Source organism: Echinops telfairi, unplaced genomic scaffold (genome assembly GCF_000313985.2).
Source record: "Echinops telfairi isolate 266 unplaced genomic scaffold, ASM31398v2 ScPeMD7_7467;HRSCAF=8505_1, whole genome shotgun sequence".
In the NCBI taxonomy this organism is placed as follows: domain Eukaryota; kingdom Metazoa; phylum Chordata; class Mammalia; order Afrosoricida; family Tenrecidae; genus Echinops; species Echinops telfairi.
In genome coordinates, this window is record NW_022111368.1 from 40,832,108 (window position 1) to 40,855,368 (window position 23,261).

Consider the following 23,261-nt stretch of genomic DNA (forward strand, 5'->3'; position numbering starts at 1 on the left):
CTCACCCCCCGCCACCAACACCTCTGAGAGCCAACAAAAGAAGAAATCCACCCTGTTCTTAGATTCTTGGCCAAAGACACATTCTATCATCAGAGGGACGACTCCCAGCAAAGTGAAGAAAACTTTCAATGCAGCCACATTATCTCCCATAACTCTCTCCATTCTGAAATAGGATTTGGGCCTTATTTATCTTAACAAGTGGATCCTTGCAATGTTCTCCCCATTCCACCCCACTCCAAGAAAGTCATTTTCTCCCCAGCCTTTCCCCTCCAAAGATGAATAAAAAAACTGCTTTTCTCAGTCCTATACTCTTCTTGAAACACCAAACTCACTGCCATCAAGTGAATGTTGACTCACATCGACCCCGGTGGGTTTCCGAGACTGTTTACAGCAGTAGAAAACCCAGTCTTTCTCCTGCAGAGCAGTAGACCATGCGGATTACAGCTCACAGTGCGACCAGGCATCAACATTTTAGCAACATTGTCATCTAGTATTTTATTAAAAGAAATAATTCTCAGAATTGAGAATTTATCATAGGTTACTACACGGCTTGAAACATCCTTCATTTCAAAATATTTGGAATAATTCCTTTTAGCTTAGATACCAAACCAAACCCACTATTATCAAGTAGATTCCAACTCATAGAGACCTTATAGGACAGAGGAGACCCGCCCCATTGGCGTTCCAAGGTTATCATTTTGATAGAAGTAAATTATCACAGCTTTCTCCTGTGGGTTGACTAGTGGGTTCAAACTGCCAACCTTTGGGTTAGCAGCCAAGCACTTCAACCACTGTACCACCAGGGCACTTCCCCTGACTTACATAGACATTTAGTTCTTTTCTTCTGTGTCTCTTGTTTTATTGTTCTTAATGAGTTTCAATACATTATAGAAGGATATATGGAATATATACTCATATATTGATATAATAAAACTGGGTATCCGCTACCAGATCAAAGAGCCAAATATTATCAGAAAATAGAATACGCCCTATATACCCTTTCTTAATAACAGTAGGATTATTTTGTTTCTAAATTTAATTTGTTTTATGTCTTGTGACCGTTAGCTATGGGATCACAGAAAGTATTGAAATGTATGGATTGGAGTCAAACGTACCTCTAAACTTCATTATACCTTTCATGCAGGCTTGTTAAAATTGCTTTTACTTTACTTCCAGTTGAATGAAGAAACCCAGGAATATCTGCTGAACCTTTTCCAGCGTTATGTTGATGATGGTTTAAATTTCATCAGTAAAAAGTGTAACCAGGCAATCCCACAAGTGAACATCAGCAAAGTGACTACACTCTGTTTCTTATTGGAGTCTTTACTATTTGGGAAGGACGGACCGAACTTGACAATGGTATGAAGGGTTTTCTTACTGCTGTGAGCCTAGGAAAGTGAAACAATGAGCTTGTGATCAGACAAAGAGCACTGTAAGGGGATTTTAACAACTGCACTTAGGTTGGAAGGTAACAATGCCTTGTCATTTGAACGCCCTTTGGATCCAATGTGAATTGTTTCTCAATTTCTAATATTCTCTGCTTTTCCTTAGATTGAGGTCTTTCTCTATTTTTTTATGGTCATTGGTTCTGGGTCCTTGTTGGGTGCTTATCTGGGTTTTGCATGCTCATCTCTACAGGGAAATGGGGATGTATGAAGAGAGTAGTTGGATTAATGATCACCTCGGCACAGAAGGGGAGGGTGGGCGAAGTGGGGAGTGAACAGCAATGGGTCCAAGAGGGAAGAAAATGTTCCAAAGTTGATTGCATGACTCTTCTTAATACAATTGAACTCTTGAATGTATGATCTGTTAATTATAGCTCAATACAATTTTAACAAAGAAAAAGATTGTTGGGCAGATGCTTTGCAAAGAATTTCAAATTTCTGTAATATTTTTTTATCAAATTAATTTACTGGAGGCCCAGTGACTTTGACAGAGAACCCCCAAGTTGGAGGGCATGTTCTGGGCCCTCTAGTTTACTCCCCTTTTCAACATCTGAGTCCCCCAGTCTTTGTCTTATTCTCAATACATGTCTGTCTAGCAGCCGCTTAAACGGTTTAATTCAAGCATCAAATAGTTATCATCATGAGTTGAAAGCTACCTTGAGAGGTTTTTTTCTTCTACATACTCCTTGCCATTCTTTGTCTCACTGGGTCTTCAACTATGTCTCGCTCACAGATAGCATCGCTCTGTGACCCACTCCCTGAAAGCTAAGAAATGCATCCATGCCCCTGGAGGAATGGTTCAATCGAAAGAAAAGGAGAGGGTCTTTGGACTTCACAGTTTAGGATCCTTCTTATCTTTACATATAAAATATTGAAACTGTTTATCTTTATTTTTCAGGAACAAACAAAACTGAACACTATACTATGCCAGACTTTTGTATTCTGTTATTTATGGTCTCTGGGTGGAAACTTAAGTGAGAACTACTGGGATTCATTTGATACATTTATTAGAACACAATTTGATGACAATCCTGATGCGAGGGTAAGAGCCAAATAAATTTAGTTTTAACATAATAATTCTGAATCATAAAAATTAACATTTAAGTAAAAAGTGTTAAGACCTCTCCTCCTCCTGCAAATATATATTCTTGACTAAAATAAGTTTTTTTCTAAAAGAAATTTTTCAATTTTCTATCATAGATACCATTTAGTATATTGAAAAAATTATTTAGGAGTCCCTATCTAGCATAAGAAAAGAATATTTTAAAAAAAAGAAAAGAAAAGAATATTTTAAAATTTACCATGATGTTCCAGAATATTTCATTTTAGTTAGTAGATTTATTGTTCCTGCTGTGGTAAATTATCCATGCTAAAATTGACTGCCTACATTCTAAGACTGGGCAAATGGATAAATATTTTGAGGACAATGCCAACCACATTTCTTACTGTCATAGAAGGGGTTTACAAGCATGGAAGGAGAAAGACTGGCATGTAATTTCAAAGGTTCTTATGAGTATGGACTCATGGGTTATTTTAAAATGTGTATACTTTTTAAAAACACTGTCAAATCCATTCCAACTCCCGTGACCCCGTAGGGCCGAGAGAATTGCCGAGAGGGTTGCCGGGGTCCTTCTCCCACGAAGCAGGGGGAGGTTTGAGCCACAGATGGCTTATGAGCAGCCAAGTACTTAACCGCTGGGCCCCCAGGGCTCCTCCTGTGCATACATGTGACCCTGGGAGATAGCTGGAGATGAATAACTACCCATCCAGACATAAATCCCCTAACACGGTGTGCTGCAAGGAGGTCGGAGCAATGACAACCCCATTTCCATGAGGTTATGAATGCTTCAACACTAAGCCCCACTAAAGGTAACAAAGATTCCTCAGTGAAATAGCTGATTCCAAGATGGGACAGGAAACATGAAAACAAAGTCCAAGTCTCTTCTTATGCCAAACAGTAAAGGGTTATTCAGAGGATGCTGCAGATATGTCCAAAAAACACAGTTTGGCCAGGCTCCCACTGCCCAAACTGGGAAGTTTGAGTGTCAAAAATAAATATAGTAGTGAATTATCGTTTACTGAATAAAATACAATCTGTGAATATGTACCAATGATGAAAATATCCACGCACGTATACATAAATTGGGGAGAAGGAAAAACCTGTTTGTTACTGGAGAATGACACCTAACTTATGAAGAAGGAATTAATGAAGTTACAGCCTCGTCACTTTGCACCCATTACATCAGTAGCCGATGCTAACATTCGTGAGTATAAGCTCCATGAGAAACAGTATTTGCAGAGTTTCAAAGCATCTCTGCACAAACGACTGATTACTTGCAAAAACAAGACTACCTTGGAAATAGAAAACCTTTCAGACATCACCTCTTAATTAGTGATCAATTCAACATCAGCAACATTGAGACAACCCTCTACCCCTTAACTGGTGTCCTAAGAAGGAAAGGCAGGAGACCTGGTGACATAGCGGGTTCCTGGTTGGCCTGCTAATGGCCAAGACCAGCAGTCAGAACTTCCCAGGAGCAAAACGCGGGTCTTCTGCTCCCGTAAAGGCCTGCGGTCTCAGAAACGGCTCAGGGCATCACGCGAGTCTACATCCACTCAGCGGCAGTGGGTTGGGGCTTACCAAGGAAATACGTTTGCTCCTGTGGTATTCCTTTCTAAACGTGCACCTGAGTCTAATTGTGATGATACATCTGGAAACCCCAAACAGAAGAGCATTCAATGAAATCAATTGGCCTGTATTTTTCAAAATGGTCAATGTCTGGCAGACAAAGTAGAGGCTTTTCCCAGATTACAAGAGTCTAAAGGAGTGTCTAAAGGTGTTGACAGGGGAGGGGCACAAGGTTGCCTTCTGAGGTGCTGAACGTGTTTATATTTGGGAAAATTCTTTATATTTGACTTCTAAAATCTGGGAGAGAAAAAAAACATATTATACCTCCATAGAATTTTTTTACTGCCATAGCATGGAAACTAAAGTGAAGTTTCAGATAGTAAGGGTAAATATTATTCACTTCATACATATAGATGTATGTACTCAGTCTCCATGTAAAATTAATCTCTTATTAAGAGTTACCATCAAGTGAGCTTTCAATGTCAATGCTCTGTGCCCCCCCCCCCCAAAAAAAAATCATGGCCTGCTTAGAATCTTTCATTCCGAACTCTTTACCTCCGAGTAAAGAGTTTGGCTTGCCAAACCAAGGCTTGCCATCACCGGGCCTTTGCCTCTGTTCCCAGCTGTATCTCCCAGGCTTTGCTATGGGATGCAGTGTTCCCAGCATGCCCTGTGCTCTCGTGGCTTCCGGTCCTCTTTTCCCAGCCCGAGGGGCACACAGCAGCAGCACTATAATCAGTGTCTCAGACGTTCTCCTGCATCGCGTTGCACGCTTGCATGTAAAGATGAGTCTGCTGCCTACACAACTGTTTCGCCACAAAGAAAAAACGACATCCAAACCCATTCATGTCCTCCCCGCCCAATCCCTCCCCCACGCCCCACGCCCCCCCCCAATCCTGTCCTTGGCCTGCCGTGGTTTCCCCGTGACTTCGTTTCCTGAGCCCCTCGTTGAAGGCAGTGTTGCATTTTACACTCCAGCTGCCCAGCTCTGGCGACCTGTGGAGCGTTCACATGGACTTCGACACCAAACGGCTGGATCCCTGGGAACGAATCATACCGACCTTCAAGTACAGCCAGGATGTTCCCTTTTTTGAAATGCTCGTCCCCACGATGGACACCGTGCGCTTCGGGTATCTGATGGAAAAGCTACTGGCGGTGAAGCATTCGGTGCTCTTCACGGGAATGACGGGAGTGGGCAAGGTAGGAAGCCGGCACCACCCACACTTCAGGCTGGACTCGAACTATAGGGGCCAGAAATCGTGCATTCGTCCTCAGAGGGAAAGTCTTTTGCATTTTGATTTTCTTCTTTTGGGGGGATGACATTCCAAAAATCCACAGGGGTCGCTAGGAGTCAGCACTGATTGGCTCGATGGCAGTAAGTTTAGTTTGGTTTTTTTCAGGATGAAGGTAATGGGTGGATTGTGCCGAATCTGTAGGGGTCTTAGGAATTATTCCAAAGTGTGCCAGTTTCTGAATAAATAGCATATGAATATCATGGCGTCAATATCATATGAACCAGATGATATACCAGTCTTTCCTAAAGTGGAGGAGAACACCCCTAGGGGAGGGGGTGCTGGAACCCTCCAGAAGGAGCTGCAAAGGCAGATGCCTACACCTTATCCTGGATTATGGGTTATGGATAGTAAGATAGTTTTAAAATGCCAGTGGTAAGGCAACGCAATTTTTTTTCCCTGAAAAGGAGCGAGTAGGCCAACTACCTAAGTTTGGGGACCTAGGCTGTAGACCCTCCTTTGTGTTTTGGACTTTCTGGGGCTGCCCGGTGCACTGGTTAGAGTAGGAAATGCCCGGAGCGGTTTATGTCCACAGTAGGCTGTTGGTGAAGGTCAGCCTGTCCCTCCTGCTGATTTTGGCACTGTTGTGGAGAAAAGTCAACAAAAGGAGGAATGCTGTTGGCCTTGCTGGTTTGGGGCTATTCCATACAAACAGGGACTCATTGCCTCCACCCTCCATTGTTTCCGAAAGAAATACAGTAGTTGTTTGGGCCTTTCTGTGACTCTTATGAAATTGGATAGCATAGTAGTCAAAATGGATTTTGATAACAAAAGTGAAGAAGCGTTTTGGCTGAGATCAGCCGGAGTCAGTGGGAACATTGCTCTGGGTCTCCTAAATATGGAATCTCCAGCAAGAGATCAACAGCTGTAACTTCTAACTTGACTTTTTAATAAATCATTTTCTCGGGGGCTCTCCCAGCTCTTAAAACAATCCAAACATCAATCGTATCAAGCACATTTGTACCTACGCGGCCATCATCCTTTTCAAAACATTTTCTTCTATTTGAACCCTTGGTAGCGGCTCCTCTTTTTCCCCTGCACCACCCCCCCCTCACTCTCATGAACCCTTGATAACCTCCCACTTTTTATCCTGTTTCTGATGCATCATACTGGGTGATTACTTATATAGACAATTGAAAAATATTGTATTGAACTTGAAATCAATGAACTCTTTTTCATTTCGAAGTCTGTCATTGCAAAAGGACTACTGAGTAAAATCCAGGAAACTGCTGGCTATGTTCCTGTTTACCTAAACTTTTCTGCTCAAACGTCATCAGCAAGGACACAAGAGATTATTGAGTCAAAGCTGGAAAGAAAAAGAAAAAACATTCTGGGTAAGAGTTAGCATTTTTGTTTGTCCCCAAAACATTACTTAAGAAGTTTATAAATCACTAAATCACCAATAAAACTACAATTGGATAACATGTTTGCTTTATAAAGTTTTTCAAAATGCTTCCAGTAAAAGGTATTTTTTCTACTGCTAGGTACCCAGGTTCCTTCCTATTAGCAAGCAAAGAATTTATCTCTATCGTCATGCTCCACTCAGAACACCTTCAGCCTCTGTCTCTCCACGGGCCTCCCTCGCGCCACAGATGCTCTGTTTTCAAACCTGCATTGGTTTCCCTGCATGGAAAACCAACAAACCTATTTACCTGGGGCTGAATGAATCTGAACTCACGGAGAAATCAACAAAATCATGTTCCTTTTCGTCCCCTCGGTCAGCACTTTGGTCAAGGCTTTGGTTATCAAGTTATCTCCCTCCCTCACCCTAGCTGCCCTTCCCTTATTAGCCGCTTTGATGTAAGGGCAGCGTTTTCTAGTAATTTTAGTTATTTTGAGTTCAGTATCATGTAAAGCCTCAATTCCAAACCCAACTTAAAGTTGCACCTCCCCCCTGCTGCAAGCCTAGGTACTGGAGCCCTGGGGGCTCGAAAGACTTCAGGTAGACGGGCCTTGGGCTGTTCCTTTACTTTTCTGTGTCCTCGCCTCCTCTAGGAGATGGTGTGTTGAGACGAGAGGAAACAAATGAAAGGCTGAGTCTCTTCTCCTTCCCTGTCTGTGGATGGTCCTTCTGTGAACAGACCCTTCTGTTTGGGCTAGCTGCCTGGGTGTCAGTGCTCACTGTGTGGCAGGCTTCCAGGAGCACACTCTCCTGAAGGACTCCCAGAGTCCTCCACAGGCTAGGCATTCACCTTCTTACCAGGCTTTCTAATGTTGGGAAGCAGGCCCTGGGCACCCCCTCAGTCCCATCCTCCTCCATAGGGTCCCCTGCAGCCTTGTGTTACTGAGGTCCACTTGCCCGGCCACACCCCTCCTTGGTAGCGAGCATACTGACTCGATACCCAAACTCGGCCGCCTTGCACATTGTTGGCCTTGCCACCCCCAATAGTGGGCATACGCGATGCTTGACTGACTCCCTCTCTCCTTCTCTTCTTCTTGAGCATACAGGCACAGGACAACTGATGCCTGTCCTTCTAGGGGGAGGCTCGGCACCTTTTTGAGCGATTCTCTTAGACCTTCTCCCCAACTCTTGCTACTTGGCTTCTAAGGGCCAGAGAATGGCATGGAACACTTGGGTTTCCCGCAGTTACCTCGAAAGCCCCTCCTGTAATGAAGCCCAAATAGAAAAGTGGGGTCCACCAGGGGGTCACTGCTGGAGACTCTGCCAGCACTCAAATTGTTCATTATTATTATTTCATCTAATGAAGAGCCCAGGTGGGGGGTGGTCACACACTGGGCTGCTAACCACAAGGTCCGCAACTTGAACCCACCAGCCGCCCCACAGGAGAAAGGCGAGGCTTTCTACCCCCATAAGAAGTTACAGTCTCTGAAACCCACAGGGGCAGCTCTTCCCTGCCCCATAGAGTCGCTGTGAGTTGGATCGACTCGATGGCAGTGGGTTGGCGTTTGTAATGAGTGTATCTGTTGACTTTCCTGACGTCCAAGGAGGCATTGTGCAGCTTCCCTAATGGCGACGGCTTCCGGATGTAAAACGAAGGGGACCTTCTTCACCCTGGGCCCAGGCACCGGGGAGTGAGAGCAGCGGTTGTGATAGAGATTTTAAAAGTGGAGGTCCAACTGGAGGTCGTGTGCCTTGGGCAGGGGGTGGGAGGTGGGGGTGAAATGACAGCACACACATTCAAGCAGGGCTCACAGATCTCTGCAGGCATCCAAGTGACATCAGAGGTGGCAGGAACTCTACTGGAGCCTCCCTCACCCCAGAAACAAACAAACAAACAGCTCATGGTGAGCTACAAGGTGTCCATATAGTCCAAATCCATACCTGGATTGTGGCGGACGTTTTCCAAGGGCAATGTGTAATTCTCCATTCATTGTCCTTTCCCCCAGGAGCACCGGGAAACAAGCAAGTGGTGATTTTTGTGGACGACCTAAACATGCCCAGGTTGGATCGCTACGGCTCTCAGCCTCCCATTGAATTGCTTCGACAGTACCAAGATTTTCATGGATTTTACGACAGGAACAAACTCTTTTGGAAAGAAATACAGGTTACTTTTAGCTTGAAATTCCTTTGGTTGTTTTTATTTAAATGGCTGGGTAGGAAGGTCACCTCGGTGTTTCCTTAATGTCCTTTAATCTATTCAGTTTAACTCCTGTAACTCAGTTCCATTAAGTTCCTGCCCTGCTTGGTCCAGGGATTCGTGGACAGGAGAGACAGCCTCCGCCTCCCAGGGTCCCGCTCCCCAGGGAGGTTCTGGTTCGATGTGCATTTGTAACGTGGGCTGATGAGGAGAAAGATACTGGAGATTGGTGAGGCTGGGTTGATCGTGAGAGAAGCCTTCCCAGAAGTGACTTTGAAGCTGTAGTTTTGAAGGCAAAACATGACAGAACAAGGAAAAGACGTGTGTTCCGGCTCAGAATCCATGAAATACCATGCCGTGGGAAGGTTGAAGGTTTCCCCTGCTTAGAAGGTCTTCATTCTCCAGCTCTGCCGCTGGGATCCCCTCTCCCTTCCAGGACATCTCTAAATCACCGTCTCACAGGCCTCCCCTCGACACCCGTACCCCCATTTCATTGTGAAATATTTTGGGTCTCTGAATTAGAGCTTTGGGCACGATCGTACTTTTTGTATGCCTCTGAATTCGATTCTGAGCTCTTGAAATGTTTCCCCTTCATCTTTAGGGTCCCTGCTGAGCTTAGTAGCTTGTTTTGTATGTGTTAGAGCTGAATTCACATAAAAACAGGAAACTTCCTATCTCAGGCCTCGAGAGCATAGAAATAAGGCCAAGAAGCAGAGATACATCCCAGACAACCTTTTCATCTGTTTCACCATATGCCCTAAAGACTGGATGATCAATTTCTATGAGTAAAAAGGTTTTGTGCTTGTTGTTCATTGGCTTTTCCAAGTTCCAGAATTCTCTTTTAACATACAAGCTAATCATAGGAAATATTTTTCTGTTCAAATAGTTCTTTTTGTCTCCGCTGCCATTATCTGAGAAGAACCGTGGTGGTGTAGTGGTTACACTTTGGGCTGCGATCTGCATGGTCAGGAGTTTGAAACCAGCAGCTGCTCCAAGGGAGAAAGATCGGGCTATCTACTCCCATAAACAGTTTCAGTCTCAGAAACCCACAGTGGGTCGCAATGAGTCAGCACTGATTCGATGGCAGTGAGAGAGGCTCGGGTCTGAAGCCAAGCACTCTCTCTGCAGGATTGCTAACTGTTCCCTGGTCTCCACACCTCTGTAGTTTGTCCCCACCCTGTAGACAATCAGAAGGGTCTCTTCAACATGCAGCTCTGATCTCGGCATCCCCTGCCTTAAACCCCTAAGTGCCTTCCTGAAGGTTGTCAGAGTTTCCCTCCCAATGAAGGACTTGGCACACCTACTTTCCTTTGCCTGGCATGGACCCTGCTTTCTCATTTTGACTATGTTTCCTGACTTTTTACCAACTTTCAGATTTTCACTGACAAATCATGAATGTGCTCTGACTCCATGGACTAAGTTACATCCCCTTGCCAAGCATTGCATGGCATTATAATTTTTTATTTTAATAATGTATTTTATGTGCTTGACTCAATGGATTATACGTATGGATTGTGATAAGAGTTGTATGAGCCCCCAATAAAATTATTATTTTTTAATTATTTAAAAAAAATAAAATAATGTATTTTAGAAAGCCTAAGAGCTACAACATGCAACTAATGTAAAAATTATTGAGACATTTTACATTCTTCTGCACTGTCTTTGGAATAAAGTATTCATTTAACCTATTGAGCTAGCCATATTTCAAGTGCTCAATAGACACAGGGGGCTTGTATATACCATGTGGGTCTGAGCAGTTCTAGGATCTTAGCGTGAAAAACCAAAAGCAAATTCACTGCCATCAAGTCTGTTCTGCTCAGAGAAACCTGATAGGCCAGCGTCCAACTGCTGCAGTGGGTTTCCGAGACTATAACCATTTATGAGAGTAGAAAGCCTCATCTTTCTCCCGAGGAGAGGCTGGTTGGTTTGATTGGCTGACCACATGGTTCTCAGCCTAACACATAACCACTACGCCATCGGGCTCCTTAGGGTGGAAAAGAAACTCAACGATCATTAAACCCTGACATTTGTAGAGTGTTTGAAACCCCTAGAGAGCATCTGGGCTAAGTGGCCCTTCTGTCCCTACATGATCCCATATAAGACACAGTTTTTCAATCTTGGGTTGCTCTGACTTATTGAGTTGGACTCTGATTACCAGCCTCTAAACAAGGCAGCCACAACTTTTCTGTCATTTTTTTTTCACACTGTGGTGGCTTGTGTGTTGCTGTGATGCTGGAAGTTATGTCACTGGTATTGCGAATGCCAGCAGGGTCACCCAAAGTGAATGGGTTTCAGCGGAGCTTCTAGGCTAAGAACAGACTATGAAGAAGAATCAGCTGTCCACTTTGGAGGAATTAGCAGCTGAAAGCCTTCCGCATAGCATTGAAACATTGACAGATACTGAAGGCCTAATGAGTGGGAGCAGAACATTGTCAGAGATAACGCCAGAGGACCCCTCAGGTCAGAGACATTCAAACTATGACCAACGGAAGAGTTGCCGTCTCAAAGTAAAGTCCACTACAACGACTTGAATGGAGTAAATCTCATGGGAGTAAAGCCTCTCAGGCCTTCATTTGCTAATGGAGAATGGCTCAAAATGAGAAGGAACAGCTGAAGAAAAAAAAGAACAACAATCAGAACTTGGAATGTATGAAGTATGAATTTAGGAAAGTTAGAAGTCATCAAAAATTAATGTATGGATTGTGATAAGAGCTGTATGTGTCCCCAATAAAATGATTTTTTTAATTAAATAGAACCTGAAGATTGATATCCTACATGTTACTGAGCTGAAATGGACTAGTGTGCCAGCCTGGGTGGTCAAGAAAACAAAACCCCTGGCACTCATATACTTATAGGAAAGGCCTCCCTGAAGGCATCAGCCAAAAACAAGCCTCCAGGAATTGGTGGAGTTGGGAAGTTGAATGTTTCCACTAGCTGATGAAGCACTGGAAGCATGTAGGAAATCAGGAAGACAGCTATTTGGCCAACTGACTGGAAGAGATCCATATTCATACCCATTCTAAAAAAAGATGACCCAACAGAATGTTCAAATTATAAAACCATATCATTGGCATCATATCAAGTACAATTTTACTCAAGATCATCCAATAATGGTTGCAATTGAACATTAACAGCACCAGAGGTCACGCCAAATTGAGAAAAGGGAGTGGAACATGGGACATCAAATGGATCTTGGGTGAAAGCAGAGAATACCAGAAAGAGGTTTGCTGGTGTTTCATTGACTATAACAACTATGGGAAGCCCTGAGATGAATTCCAGAACACTTCATTGTGCTCACAAGGAACTTATACATGAATCAAGAGACAGTTGTGCAAATATAACAAGGGAATACTGCAAGGCTGAAAATCAGGAAGAGTGTGAGTCAGGGTTCTGTCCTCTCACCATACCTATTCAAAATGTATGCAGAGAAAATGCTAATGAGAGAACCTACACAGAATAAGAATGTGATACCAGGGTTGGAGGAATGCTTATTAACAACCTGCAATATGCAGAGGACAGCAGCGTTGGTTGCTGAGCTTAAGGAGGACTGGCAGCACTTGCTGATGAAGATAAAGTATTGAAGCTGTGTCAGTCCGAGTAGACTAGAGAAACAAATCCATAGAAATTCATATGTGTATAAGAAAGAGGCTTATATACAAAAGCAGTTGACTATTGAGAACATATCCCAGCCGAGTCTAGATCAAGGCCATAAGTCTAATATGAGCCCATATGTCTGATACCAATCTGTGAAGTCCTCTTCAGACTCACGAAACACATGCAGTGATGCTGAATGAAGGAAAATCACAGGCCAGTAGGTGCAAAGTAAGTGGCAGTAGAAGCATCTCAGTGCTGGCAGGGGTCTCCAGGAGGCTCCTCCAGTTCCCAGGGCTGCATTATGTAGGTCCATGTGGTTTCTTCTCAGGAATGTCTTGCAGGAAGTAAGCAGAGAGAAGTAGCTCCCTTCTGCAAGGAGGAAAATACAGGAGTTCCCAGAATTCTCAGGAGAAGGCCATGCCCACACAGAGACCTCTTTGGTTTTATCTTGATTGACAGGCCAGACTCCACCCCTTCACTTTTAGTCCTTTCAAATTGACACCGCATTATGTAACTACCACAGACGCCTTCAGTATGGATTACATCTCAATGTAAAGACCAAAATCCTCACAAATGGACCAATAGGTAATATCATGATAAATGGAGAAAAGGTTGACGTTGTCAAGGATTTTTGTCTTGTTGGGAACCATAATTCATTCTCATGGAAGCAGCAGTGAAGCGATCAAAAGTTGTATTGAATTAGGTAAATCTGCTGCACAGACCTCTTTAGTTTATTGAAGAGTGAGAATGTCACAATGAGGACTGAGGTGCACCTGACCTAAGCCATAGTGTGTTAGTCAGGGCAGACTAGAGAAACAAATTCATAGAGACTCATATGTGCGTAAGAAAGAGCTTTATATAGAATAGCAGCTGAATATTAAGAAAACATCCCAGCCCAGTCCAGATCAAGTCCATAAATTCAATGTTAGCCCATATGTCTGACACCATTATATAAAGTCCTCTTCAGACTCATGAAACACATGCCATAACACCCAGTGCAGGATGGTCACAGGCCCATGGGTAGAAAGTCTTTGGATCCAGTGGCATTGTAAGCATCCCAGTGTTGGCAGGGGTCTCCATGTGACCTCCAGCTTCCAGGACTGCATCAGGGTAGGTCCATGTGGCTTATCCTCAGGGATGTCTCGCAGGAAGTGAGCAGAGAGAAGTGTCTTCCACCTCCAAGGAGGAAATACAGGAGTCTCAGAAGGCCATGCCCACACAGAGGCTTCATTGACTATGACCTGATTGACAGACTAGACTCCACCCCTTCACTCTTAATCCTCTCAAATCCCACATTGACACCAGATTATGTAACTACCACACATGGTAAAATTATAACAAATGGAGAAAAGATTGAAGTCAAGGAGTTTATCTTGCTTGGATCCACAATCAATGCTCATGGAAGCAGCAGTCAAGAGATCAAAAGATGCATCCCGTTGGGTAAATCTGCTGCACAGGACCTTTTTAAAGTGTTAAAAATCAAGACTGTTACTTGGGTTACCTGACCCAAGCCACAGTATAATCAATTGCATCATAAAACAGCCAAAACAGCAAAAATCAAACTCATTGCCATTGAGTTGATGCCGACTTATAGTGGTCAAAGGTCAAGGAAAGGGTAGAGTTGTCCCCTCTGAGTTTCTGTGATGAGTGGAAAGCCTCGTGCTGGTGAAGAGCATTCAAAGCACCATGGACCAACAAAATGAGGCTACTGAGATGTTTCTGACATTGTCCATAGCATCTCCTTAATGTAGGTCTCTCTTTTTTCTGTTTAATTGACATATACATAGTGGATGATACAATTCATTGGTTTAAATATATTACAAAGCACTGTGCAATCATCACTACAATCAATTTTGGATAATGTTCTTCATTCTTGTACCCATTGCTATTAGCGCTCCACTACCCCCAATAACTCCTAAAATAACTCTAAAGATCTACAAATCTACTTACTATCTCTGTAGATTTACCTATCCTGGATATCATATAAAGAGAATCATACCAAAAAATCTTCCATCAAAAACAACAAAATAAAACATATATAAACTTCAACTCAAAAGAAATCAGAAAATGATAAAAACTAGAACAAGTTAAAAATGAGTCAAATTGGCTAAATTAATGGCACTATCAACAGTGTGACCTTATGTTCCAGAAAGAAAATTGATAATATTCTTTAACATAAAAAGATAATAATGTCTCTAAGATGAACCAGAGACCTACATAAACCATAGTTACAGTAATGGATTTGGGGCTCATACTTAATTCTAGCCCCAATCTAAGAACAATTAGGTCTTGTGACATGGCCTTGCTTGATACACACCTTCTTGAAAAGATCTGAAGATAAGGGTGCAACAGGAAAATGTGGAGAAGAAACTAGGTGGTGTCCGGCTATCAGAAAGAATACTGTCTGGGGTCTTACAGGTTTTTCTTCAAACAAGCAACATCTAAGTGAAGCATCAATTAAGTCCACAGGGAAGCAGCACACCAGGTGTGTGATCCAAGGATTGTAAATAATAAAATACAAATCCGACGGAGGGAATGGTATCAGAGCTTAAATTGTGAATTCTTAGTTTGCAGAAGGCTGTGGAAGACAATGGAAGCCCAAAGTCTATTTGCAGGAGCTACACATAGATTAAACCTCTGGTGATTTCCCTCCTTTTTGACCCATTTTAAAATTGCTTTAGTTCTTAATATTTTCCGTCTTTCCAACTGTGGTTTTATCCCCCATTTTATTTTGTTATTATTGATAGCTTTTTGACTGTTTGTTTTACATTTTTGTTTGTTTGTTGGCATATGAAATCTAGGATGGGTGAATCTACGGAGGCAGTGACTGCATGAATGGTTCCTTGTAGTTATGGCAGGGAAAGTTGGTGGAAATGGGGAGCTAATAATACAGCGCACAGTAGCAGGGAGCAAGGATGTTCTAAAATCCTTCTGGTAATGATTGTATAATACCTCTTGATATGATTAAACTATTGAATTGTATGATATTTGGATTATGTCTCAAGTAAACGATTTATTTTAGAAACATTTGAATGTTAAGGGAGATTACATAAGAATTTCATGTTTTAAGTGGATCAAGAGTGAAAACAAATGATAAGTTGTTAAATTTTCATCTAACTATATCTACAATAATCCATTTGTAAATGCATTCTGTCTGGGAACGAACTATTCATATTCCCAGTCAATGGTCCAATGGAGTTCAATGAAGACTTAATCAACGTGAGAATTCTACAAAAGGATCTTGGGCTTTCACTGTCAACCATACCCTTCTGAAAACCAGGTGCTAAGAATTTCAGCTCTAATACAATGCCTTCCTCTGGTCTTGGATGTTATTATTTCCAATCCTTGGATCACATCAGCTGGTGTGCTTCTTCCATATGAACTAAGCTAACACCTCTCGTAGATAGCTATTGGACATAGCAATATGTCCTTCCCTCAAGTTCAATGAAGCATGGAGAAAGCTGCCTTTTCTCTCCACGTTACCCACAAGATCCCCAGCACAACGCTTACTATGTTTAAGTAGCACAAAGTATTTGTTAAAAGAATGATTTTTTTTTAATCTACAAAATGGACCTGATAAGAGTAATCTCCTAAAGTGGTTGTGAGGATTCAGTCAGACAATCCAAAGCTGGTATTTAAGTAGGCCCTTAAAAAATGTTGACTTTGAGTCAACCTTCCTATCATTGGAATGGGCAAATTCCATGACTTTCTTTGCTAGATGACCCAAGTGGACCTCTCCCCCCACAGGATGTAATAATCGTAACAGCATGCGCACCTCCAGGTGGTGGCCGCAACCCTGTGACGCCTCGCTTCATCCGACACTTCAGCATGCTGTGTCTCCCAATGCCCTCTGAGCACAGTCTAAAACAGATTTTTCAGGTGAGTGTGGATTTAAACTTGGGCAAGAGGAAAATGTGTGTGTGTGTGTGTGTATGTGTGTGTGTGTGTGTGTGTGTGTGTGTATCCCATCATCAAAGGAGTCAGTGGTGCTTACAAGGTGCCCATCCTTTCCCTGAGCAGAAGCCAGGTCACAGGGACATAGAAGGTAACAGGCATTTGTGTCACTGCCCTGTCTCTGTGTTTGTGGCCCCTGAAATAGTCTCAGGAATGCAAAAAGATGGTCAAAAACTCAGCCCTAGCCTTTAAGGAAGGCTACATCCTAGGCCTTTGTCTCTTAGTGGATTTCATCTATTTCCCAGCCCGCATACCTCTGTGCTCCTCTAATACCTGACCACCTGGTGGATGAGTCCACTTGGCCTTCAACTGACAACGCCTGACATCTCCCAGCGCGAGCTCAACTGCAACATCCCTAAATCGGCACTCATCACATCTGCCATCACCATCACCTCCAATAAAGCCACTCACCCACATTTCATCCAGCCGGGCTAATTCCCTAAGTGGCGACTGGCACCACTTTTAAAAGGGAAGAATAAGGATATCTGCCTGGTACGGTCATTTTAAGCATTGCATGGAAAGTGCCTGGCTCAAGTGTTCCATAAGAAGACATTATTCTTTAGTAGACTAATGATGCAAGAATGTGAAGCGTCACAACTAGGACCTATTGTAGACCATCAACGAAGGCTGCATAGAGAAAGTAGTCTTAGAGGATGCAAACTGACCGGGAGGACAGATTCTGGTACTGACAGGAATTCGTTAGGTAAGTGAAATTACAAGGCAGAAAATGGTAAAACAAGTGTATGGGTTGGCCCAATAGTTAAGGAGACTGATGGAGAGATGCCCACTTTCGCCGTAATCACTGAGGGACTGAAGAAGCCCAATGACATGGGAATTAGTGAGACCCCACACTACACTCACCAACACTGGGTCTCCTACCGATGTTGTTAGGTGTCAATGAGTCATTGACCCATGTCAATGACTACCCATGTCAACCCTATGCACAACAGAAGGAAACGCCGCCCAGTCCTGTGTCATCCTCACAATTGTTCTCATGTATGACCTGATTGTTGCAGCCACTCGGACAATACATCTTGTTGAGGATTTTCCTCTTTTTTTGCTGCCCCTCTACTTCACCAAGCATCATGTTCTTCTCCAGGGACTGGTCTCTCCTGACAACATGACCAAAGCACATGAGACAAAGTCTCGCCATCCTTCCCTCTAAGGAGCACTCTGGCTGTAATTCTTCCAAAATAGATGTGTTTGCTCTTTTGGCAGTCCATGTTATTTTCAGTATTCTTCTCCAGCACCATAATTCAAACACATCGATTCTTCTTTAGTCTTCCTTATTCGATGTCCAATTCCCACATGCAGATGTGCCATGGAAAATAGCAAGGCTTGGGCCAGGTCCACTTTTGTCCCCAAAGGAACATCGTTGCTTTTCAACACTTTACAGAGGTCTTGTGCATCCATTTACCCAATGTTGTAATCCATACTGAAGGCTGCAATCGTTGATCAATATCAACAAGTACTGCAAGTTCTCACTTTCAGCAAGCAAGGGTGTGTCATCTGCATATCTCACGTTACTAATAAGCCTTCCTCTAATGCCACACTCTTCTTCATGCAGCCAGCTTCTCTAATGGAATGTTCAGCATATAGATTGAACAGTGTGATGAGAGTATGCAACCCTGATACACACCTTTCCTGAATTTAAACCATGCAGTATGCCCTTGTTCAGTGCCCATAAATTCCTCTTGATCTGTGTACAGGTTCTGCATGAGCACTGTGTAGTGTCTGGGATTCTCATTCTTCCCAGGGCTGGCCATAATCTGTTATGGTCCATACAGTTGAATGCCTGAGTATAATCCATAATACACCAGTAAACATCTTTCCGGTATTCTCTGCTCTGAGCCATCTGCAATGTTAGCCCTTGTTCTATGTCTTCTGAATCCATCTGGAATGTCGGGCAGCTCCCTGCCAATGTACTGCTGTAACTGTAAGCATTGTGGAATGAGCTTCAGCACAATTTTACTATGATTTTCTATAATCGAGTATTCTGTTGGGTCACCTTTCTTTAGAATAGGTACAAATATTGATCATTTCTAGTCAGTTAGCCAAGTAGCTATCTTCCAAAATTCCTGACGTAGATGAGTTAGTGCTTCTAGTAAGTACTTGATCAGCTTGTTGAACTGTTTCAGTGGGTGTTCCATCAATTCCTGGATTCCTGATTTTGGATAACACTTTCCATGCATCTTGAACTTTTGCCTTAAGCATCATTAGTTCTTGCTCATGTGCTACCTCTTGAAATGGTTGAATGTCAACTAGTTCTTTTTGGTACAGGACTCTGTGCATTTTTTTTCCATCTTCTTTGGATACTTCTTACATCATCAAATATTTTGCCCATAGAATCTTTCAATATTGCAACTAGAGGCTTGGGTTTATTCTTGAGTTCTTTCAGTTTAAGATATGCTGGGTAAGTTCCTCCCTTTTGGTTTTCTGACTCTAGGTCTTGGCACATTTCATTACAATATTTTACTTGGTCTTCTTGAACTGCCCTTTGGAATTTTCTATTCGGCTCTTTAATCATTTCTTCCAATTGCCTGTGCTGCTCTATGATTAAGGGCAAGTTTCAGGGTCTCTCCTGACATCCACACTGATCTTTTCTTTCCTGTCTTTTTAGTGACCAGTGGCTTTCTTCATGGGCAATGTTCTTGATGTCCTCCCACAGCGCATCAAGTCTTCTGTCGGTAGTGTTCAGTGCATCAAATCTGTTCTTTAGTTGTTCTCAGAATTCAGGTAGGATAGGCTGATGGTTGTATTGTGCCTCTCAAGAACTTTTCCTTTTTCTTCAGCTATAACCTGAGCTTGTATTATGAGTAATTGATGATCTGTCCACAGCTAGCCGCTGGCCTGGTTGTAGCTGCTGACACTGAACTTCTCCATTGTCTTACCTCAGTGAGGGAGTCCATTTGATTTGTGCGTATTCCATCTGGAGATGTCTCAGTGTATTGTCTCCTTTTGTGTTGTTGGAAAAAGATACATATGATGAAGAAGTCGTTGGTCTTGTAAATTCTGTCATGTGAATGTAGGGGTCACCCCAAACTTGGCAAGGTTCCTGAACATGCAACAACCAAAAATTAATTCAATATCAAATCCTTAATGAATCCAACACATTTCTGGCAGTGTTTGCCCCTGTTGCGAATTTCTCTGTTGAAAAAGGGGCACAAGTGGAAAAAGCTTAAGAAACCCTGGCTTAGATTAACCCAAATGCCCATTTGAAACAGCATCAGGACCCCACACCTGGTGCCTCCACCACTCTACTTTCATCTTAACTTGTACAGATAACAGCAAATGTTTGTATATTTATCTTATTTCTTGTTATTTCACATTTTTTGTATTTTATAAATCTATCATAATTTTACACAAGTCCCCGAAGGTGGTGCTCCAGCCAATAAGCATGTACTTTCAAAGTATGGAGGAATCCTGATGGAGGAGCGGATAACACATTGGGCCGCTAAGCACAGATCAGTTCCAATCTACCAAATCCATCAGCCTCTCTGAAGGAGAAGGATGTGGCTTTCTCCTCCCGTAACAGTGACAGTGTTGAAACCCCCGGGGGAGCCCTGTCCTGCCCTGTAGTGCCACCATGACTCATTCCATGGCAATGAGTTTCAGAGTACGGGAGATCATGTATGAGAACATCCGAAGCCAAGAAGGAAACTAATGGGGAGATTTCATCTAAATTGGGTGATGAGGGAAGGCCTCTCGGGGAAAGGGACATGTAATCTAAACCCTGAGCATGAAAAATGACTAGCCAAGTAGAGAATCATGGGAGTTGTGTATTGGGAATAGGGAAGAGCACGCACAAACCCTATGGGAGGACAGAACCTGTGGTGCTAGGGCTAGTGTGGCTGGGACATGGTGGTAGTGAGGGGAGGATAAGGTGAGGAGGCAGACAGGGAGGGAGGGCCAGGCCATGGAAGTAAGGCCTGGTGAAGGTCCTCAAGGTGCGCTGGGAGCTGTTGACAGCTTGGGGCACCTGGTTTGCATGATTATAGGTCATAAATGGGGACAAGAGTAGAAGCGGAGAAGGCAGTAAAGAGGGAGAGGAGGAACTCAGATGAAAAAGAGTGAGGGCTGGAATGGGAGCGTATCGGGAGCCGCAGTAGCAGACTGGATCCAGAAAGATATTCAGTTAGCCTTGCTATCAGACAGAGTATTGTAAACTCAATTATGGCAGATGTAATTAAGTTACAATGTAATACCTACTAATTTGATTATTTTAAATTTGTTTTGGTTTTTATTTTCTCCTGCTTTTTTTCTCAACGGAGGCTTTTGCTCTGGTTTATTTTGATGTTTTCTGTTTGTTTGCTGGTTTTCCAGTACATGAAATCCAGGATAGAGGCGCTAACCAGCTTAATGGCTTACTGGGAACACAGGAGGGAAAGTTGGATGGAGATGGAAGCCAATAATACAAAAAGGAAGAATATGCTCTAGAACTAATTGTAGTGATTATAATACAACTCTTTTTAATATGACCGGAGTCATATTAAATATGGGAGTACTTACTTAATATGGGAGTATATGATATGTGAATTATATCTCAATAAAACTTTTCAAAAGAAATATTTTCAAGCTTGATTGGGGGGACAGAGGTAGGGATGTGAAAAGAGACTCCTAAGTTGCTTAGCTGCTGGAAGATGGGGCCTTTTAACTGAGCTCTGTGGGGAGTTCGCAGTTATCGATCAGTAAGGCTCAGCTTACGTGCACATGAAGAACTGTGGATCACCCATCCACAAAAATCAGAGAAAGGCTGTCAGTTCACTGCCAATGAGTTTGGACCTCCATGAGGACTCTCTGGACTGGCCAGCTGGCCGAGGTGTCCACCACTGGAAAGGAAAGCATGCATGGTAAGCTCAGCAGTTAGAGTCAATGTCATGCAGGCATCCCTGGAGAATTATAGAAGTTAGGAATTCATTCGTTCCTGAGGCATATTCTAGAGTGAATAAAGGGACGTTAGTCCCCAGCCGTCCTTTCATTGGAATGTCACCTTCTGGTTATTATTAGTTCTACAGTATTGAAAGATACATATTTGGTTAAACGTTTTGAAAGTTAAAGAAAAAAACTCATCTTCTCTCATTATGTTTCTTGTTCCAGTCCATCTTAAACGGCTTCCTGAGTGACTTCCCACCAGCTGTAAAGCAGAGTGCACCGAACATCGTCGAAGCTGCAGTGGAGATCTATAACAGAATGAGTGTGGACCTGCTCCCAACACCAGCCAAGTCCCATTATGTCTTTAATTTGAGAGATTTATCAAAATGTGTGCAAGGTGGTGTATTGATCCCTCCTTTTCTGACCTGTACTCTCCCTTCATTTCCATTGACACCCCCCACCCCACCCCACCCCAGTATTCACCCCAGCTTCCTGAACTATCCAACTCCTATGCTGGTGAGTCTGTGATTCTATTTTCTTTTCACAGTCTGTGGCCTGACTCCTCCTTGGTAAACTGACTGGGGCTACTGACTGTGGTGTGGCCACCATGCCTGATAAAGAATGACACAATAACGCATGTTCCTCTTCCTCTATGGGAAGTTTGCCCTCCGTATTAGCAATTTAGTCCTGGCATGGTCCATTTTTCCTAGAAAAACTCAGAAACGTGTATTGTTTTGGTGAAAATGAACAGACGTGGACTTCCTTCCTACTCCTCAGGCATCGTCTAATCTAGTCATTTATCACCCTTCCCCATTGAACTGTTATTCCTGTCACTGAAATGTGTGAGTCTCAAAATTCAGGGCCTATTGCTCTCTGACCAGGGTGCATTATCAAATAGCCATTAAATTCCAATGTTGACTCTTTTCCCAGATCATTACAATGGTCTGGAAATGTTGGCTGAAAAATATTAAAATGTTAATCATTTCAAAACTCTTAGATACACACATAATTGCGAGCTATAAAAAGTCTCACCTTGGTATCTGTAGAAATGCCCTGTTACTCTCAGCAGCATGAGCAGCACCTACCATGTTGTATTGTGTGTTGCTCACTGTCCCATCTTCCGGTGAGAGCTCCGATGGAGCACCAACATTTCCAGGTACTGCCGTGCATCGCTGCTTTCCCTGGAATTTGAAGTTATTAGAACTGAGTTTGTGATTATATATATATAGTTGCCATACTTAAAATAATTTAAGCAAGAGCCTAAAAGATTAAGGGCTTTTGATGAGGATTGAAATGAACATTGGGGAACAATGAAAGAGGGGATCTGTGTTTTGAAAACAGTAGAAATGCCAGGGAGAGAAAGGCTTACTAGATGAATTTATGATTTTCCCCTAGTCCCCCAACCCTTCCCAGTCCCTGGTACCCATGAATCCACTTTTTGTGTCTCAGTAGACTTGCCTATGCTGAAGATTTCATATCAATAGGATCATATGATATTTGTCATTTTGTGCTTGTCTCATTTCCCTAAGCATAGGATTTAAAGGTTCATCCACATTGGTGCACGTATCCGAATTTCCTTTCTCTTTCGGTCTGGATAATAATACTCCATTGATATATATGCCACATCTTGTTTATCCATTCAATTACTGAGAGACCCTTGGGTTTTCACCCTTCGGGCTATTACTTCTGCCGTTGTGGTGAACATTGCTGTACATAAGACTATTCAAGTCTCTGCTTTCGGATCTTTGGGTGCATGCCCAGGAGTGGAATTGCTGAACCATGTGGTAATTTTACTTTTAACTTTTTTTTAATCATTGTATTGGGGGTTCATACAGCTCTTATCACAATCCACACCTATATCCATTGTGTCCAGCACATTTGTACATTTGTGTCCATCATCATTTTCAAAACATTTTCTTTCTACTTGAGCCCTTGG

The 23,261-nt window shown here is 42.8% G+C and overlaps 1 protein-coding gene across 1 annotated transcript in view; it reads left to right on the top strand.

Moving 5' to 3' along the window:
* The window catches only part of DNAH6 (dynein axonemal heavy chain 6), a 260,070-nt gene that overhangs the window by 149,340 nt on the left and 87,469 nt on the right, over window positions 1-23,261 (top strand). The window contains exons 35-41 of the mRNA XM_004713856.2: window positions 1,177-1,359; window positions 2,344-2,487; window positions 5,053-5,274; window positions 6,553-6,700; window positions 8,715-8,872; window positions 16,247-16,378; window positions 21,551-21,722. Coding sequence (XP_004713913.1) covers window positions 1,177-1,359; window positions 2,344-2,487; window positions 5,053-5,274; window positions 6,553-6,700; window positions 8,715-8,872; window positions 16,247-16,378; window positions 21,551-21,722 — 1,159 coding nt within the window. The remainder of the gene's footprint in view (window positions 1-1,176; window positions 1,360-2,343; window positions 2,488-5,052; window positions 5,275-6,552; window positions 6,701-8,714; window positions 8,873-16,246; window positions 16,379-21,550; window positions 21,723-23,261) is intronic.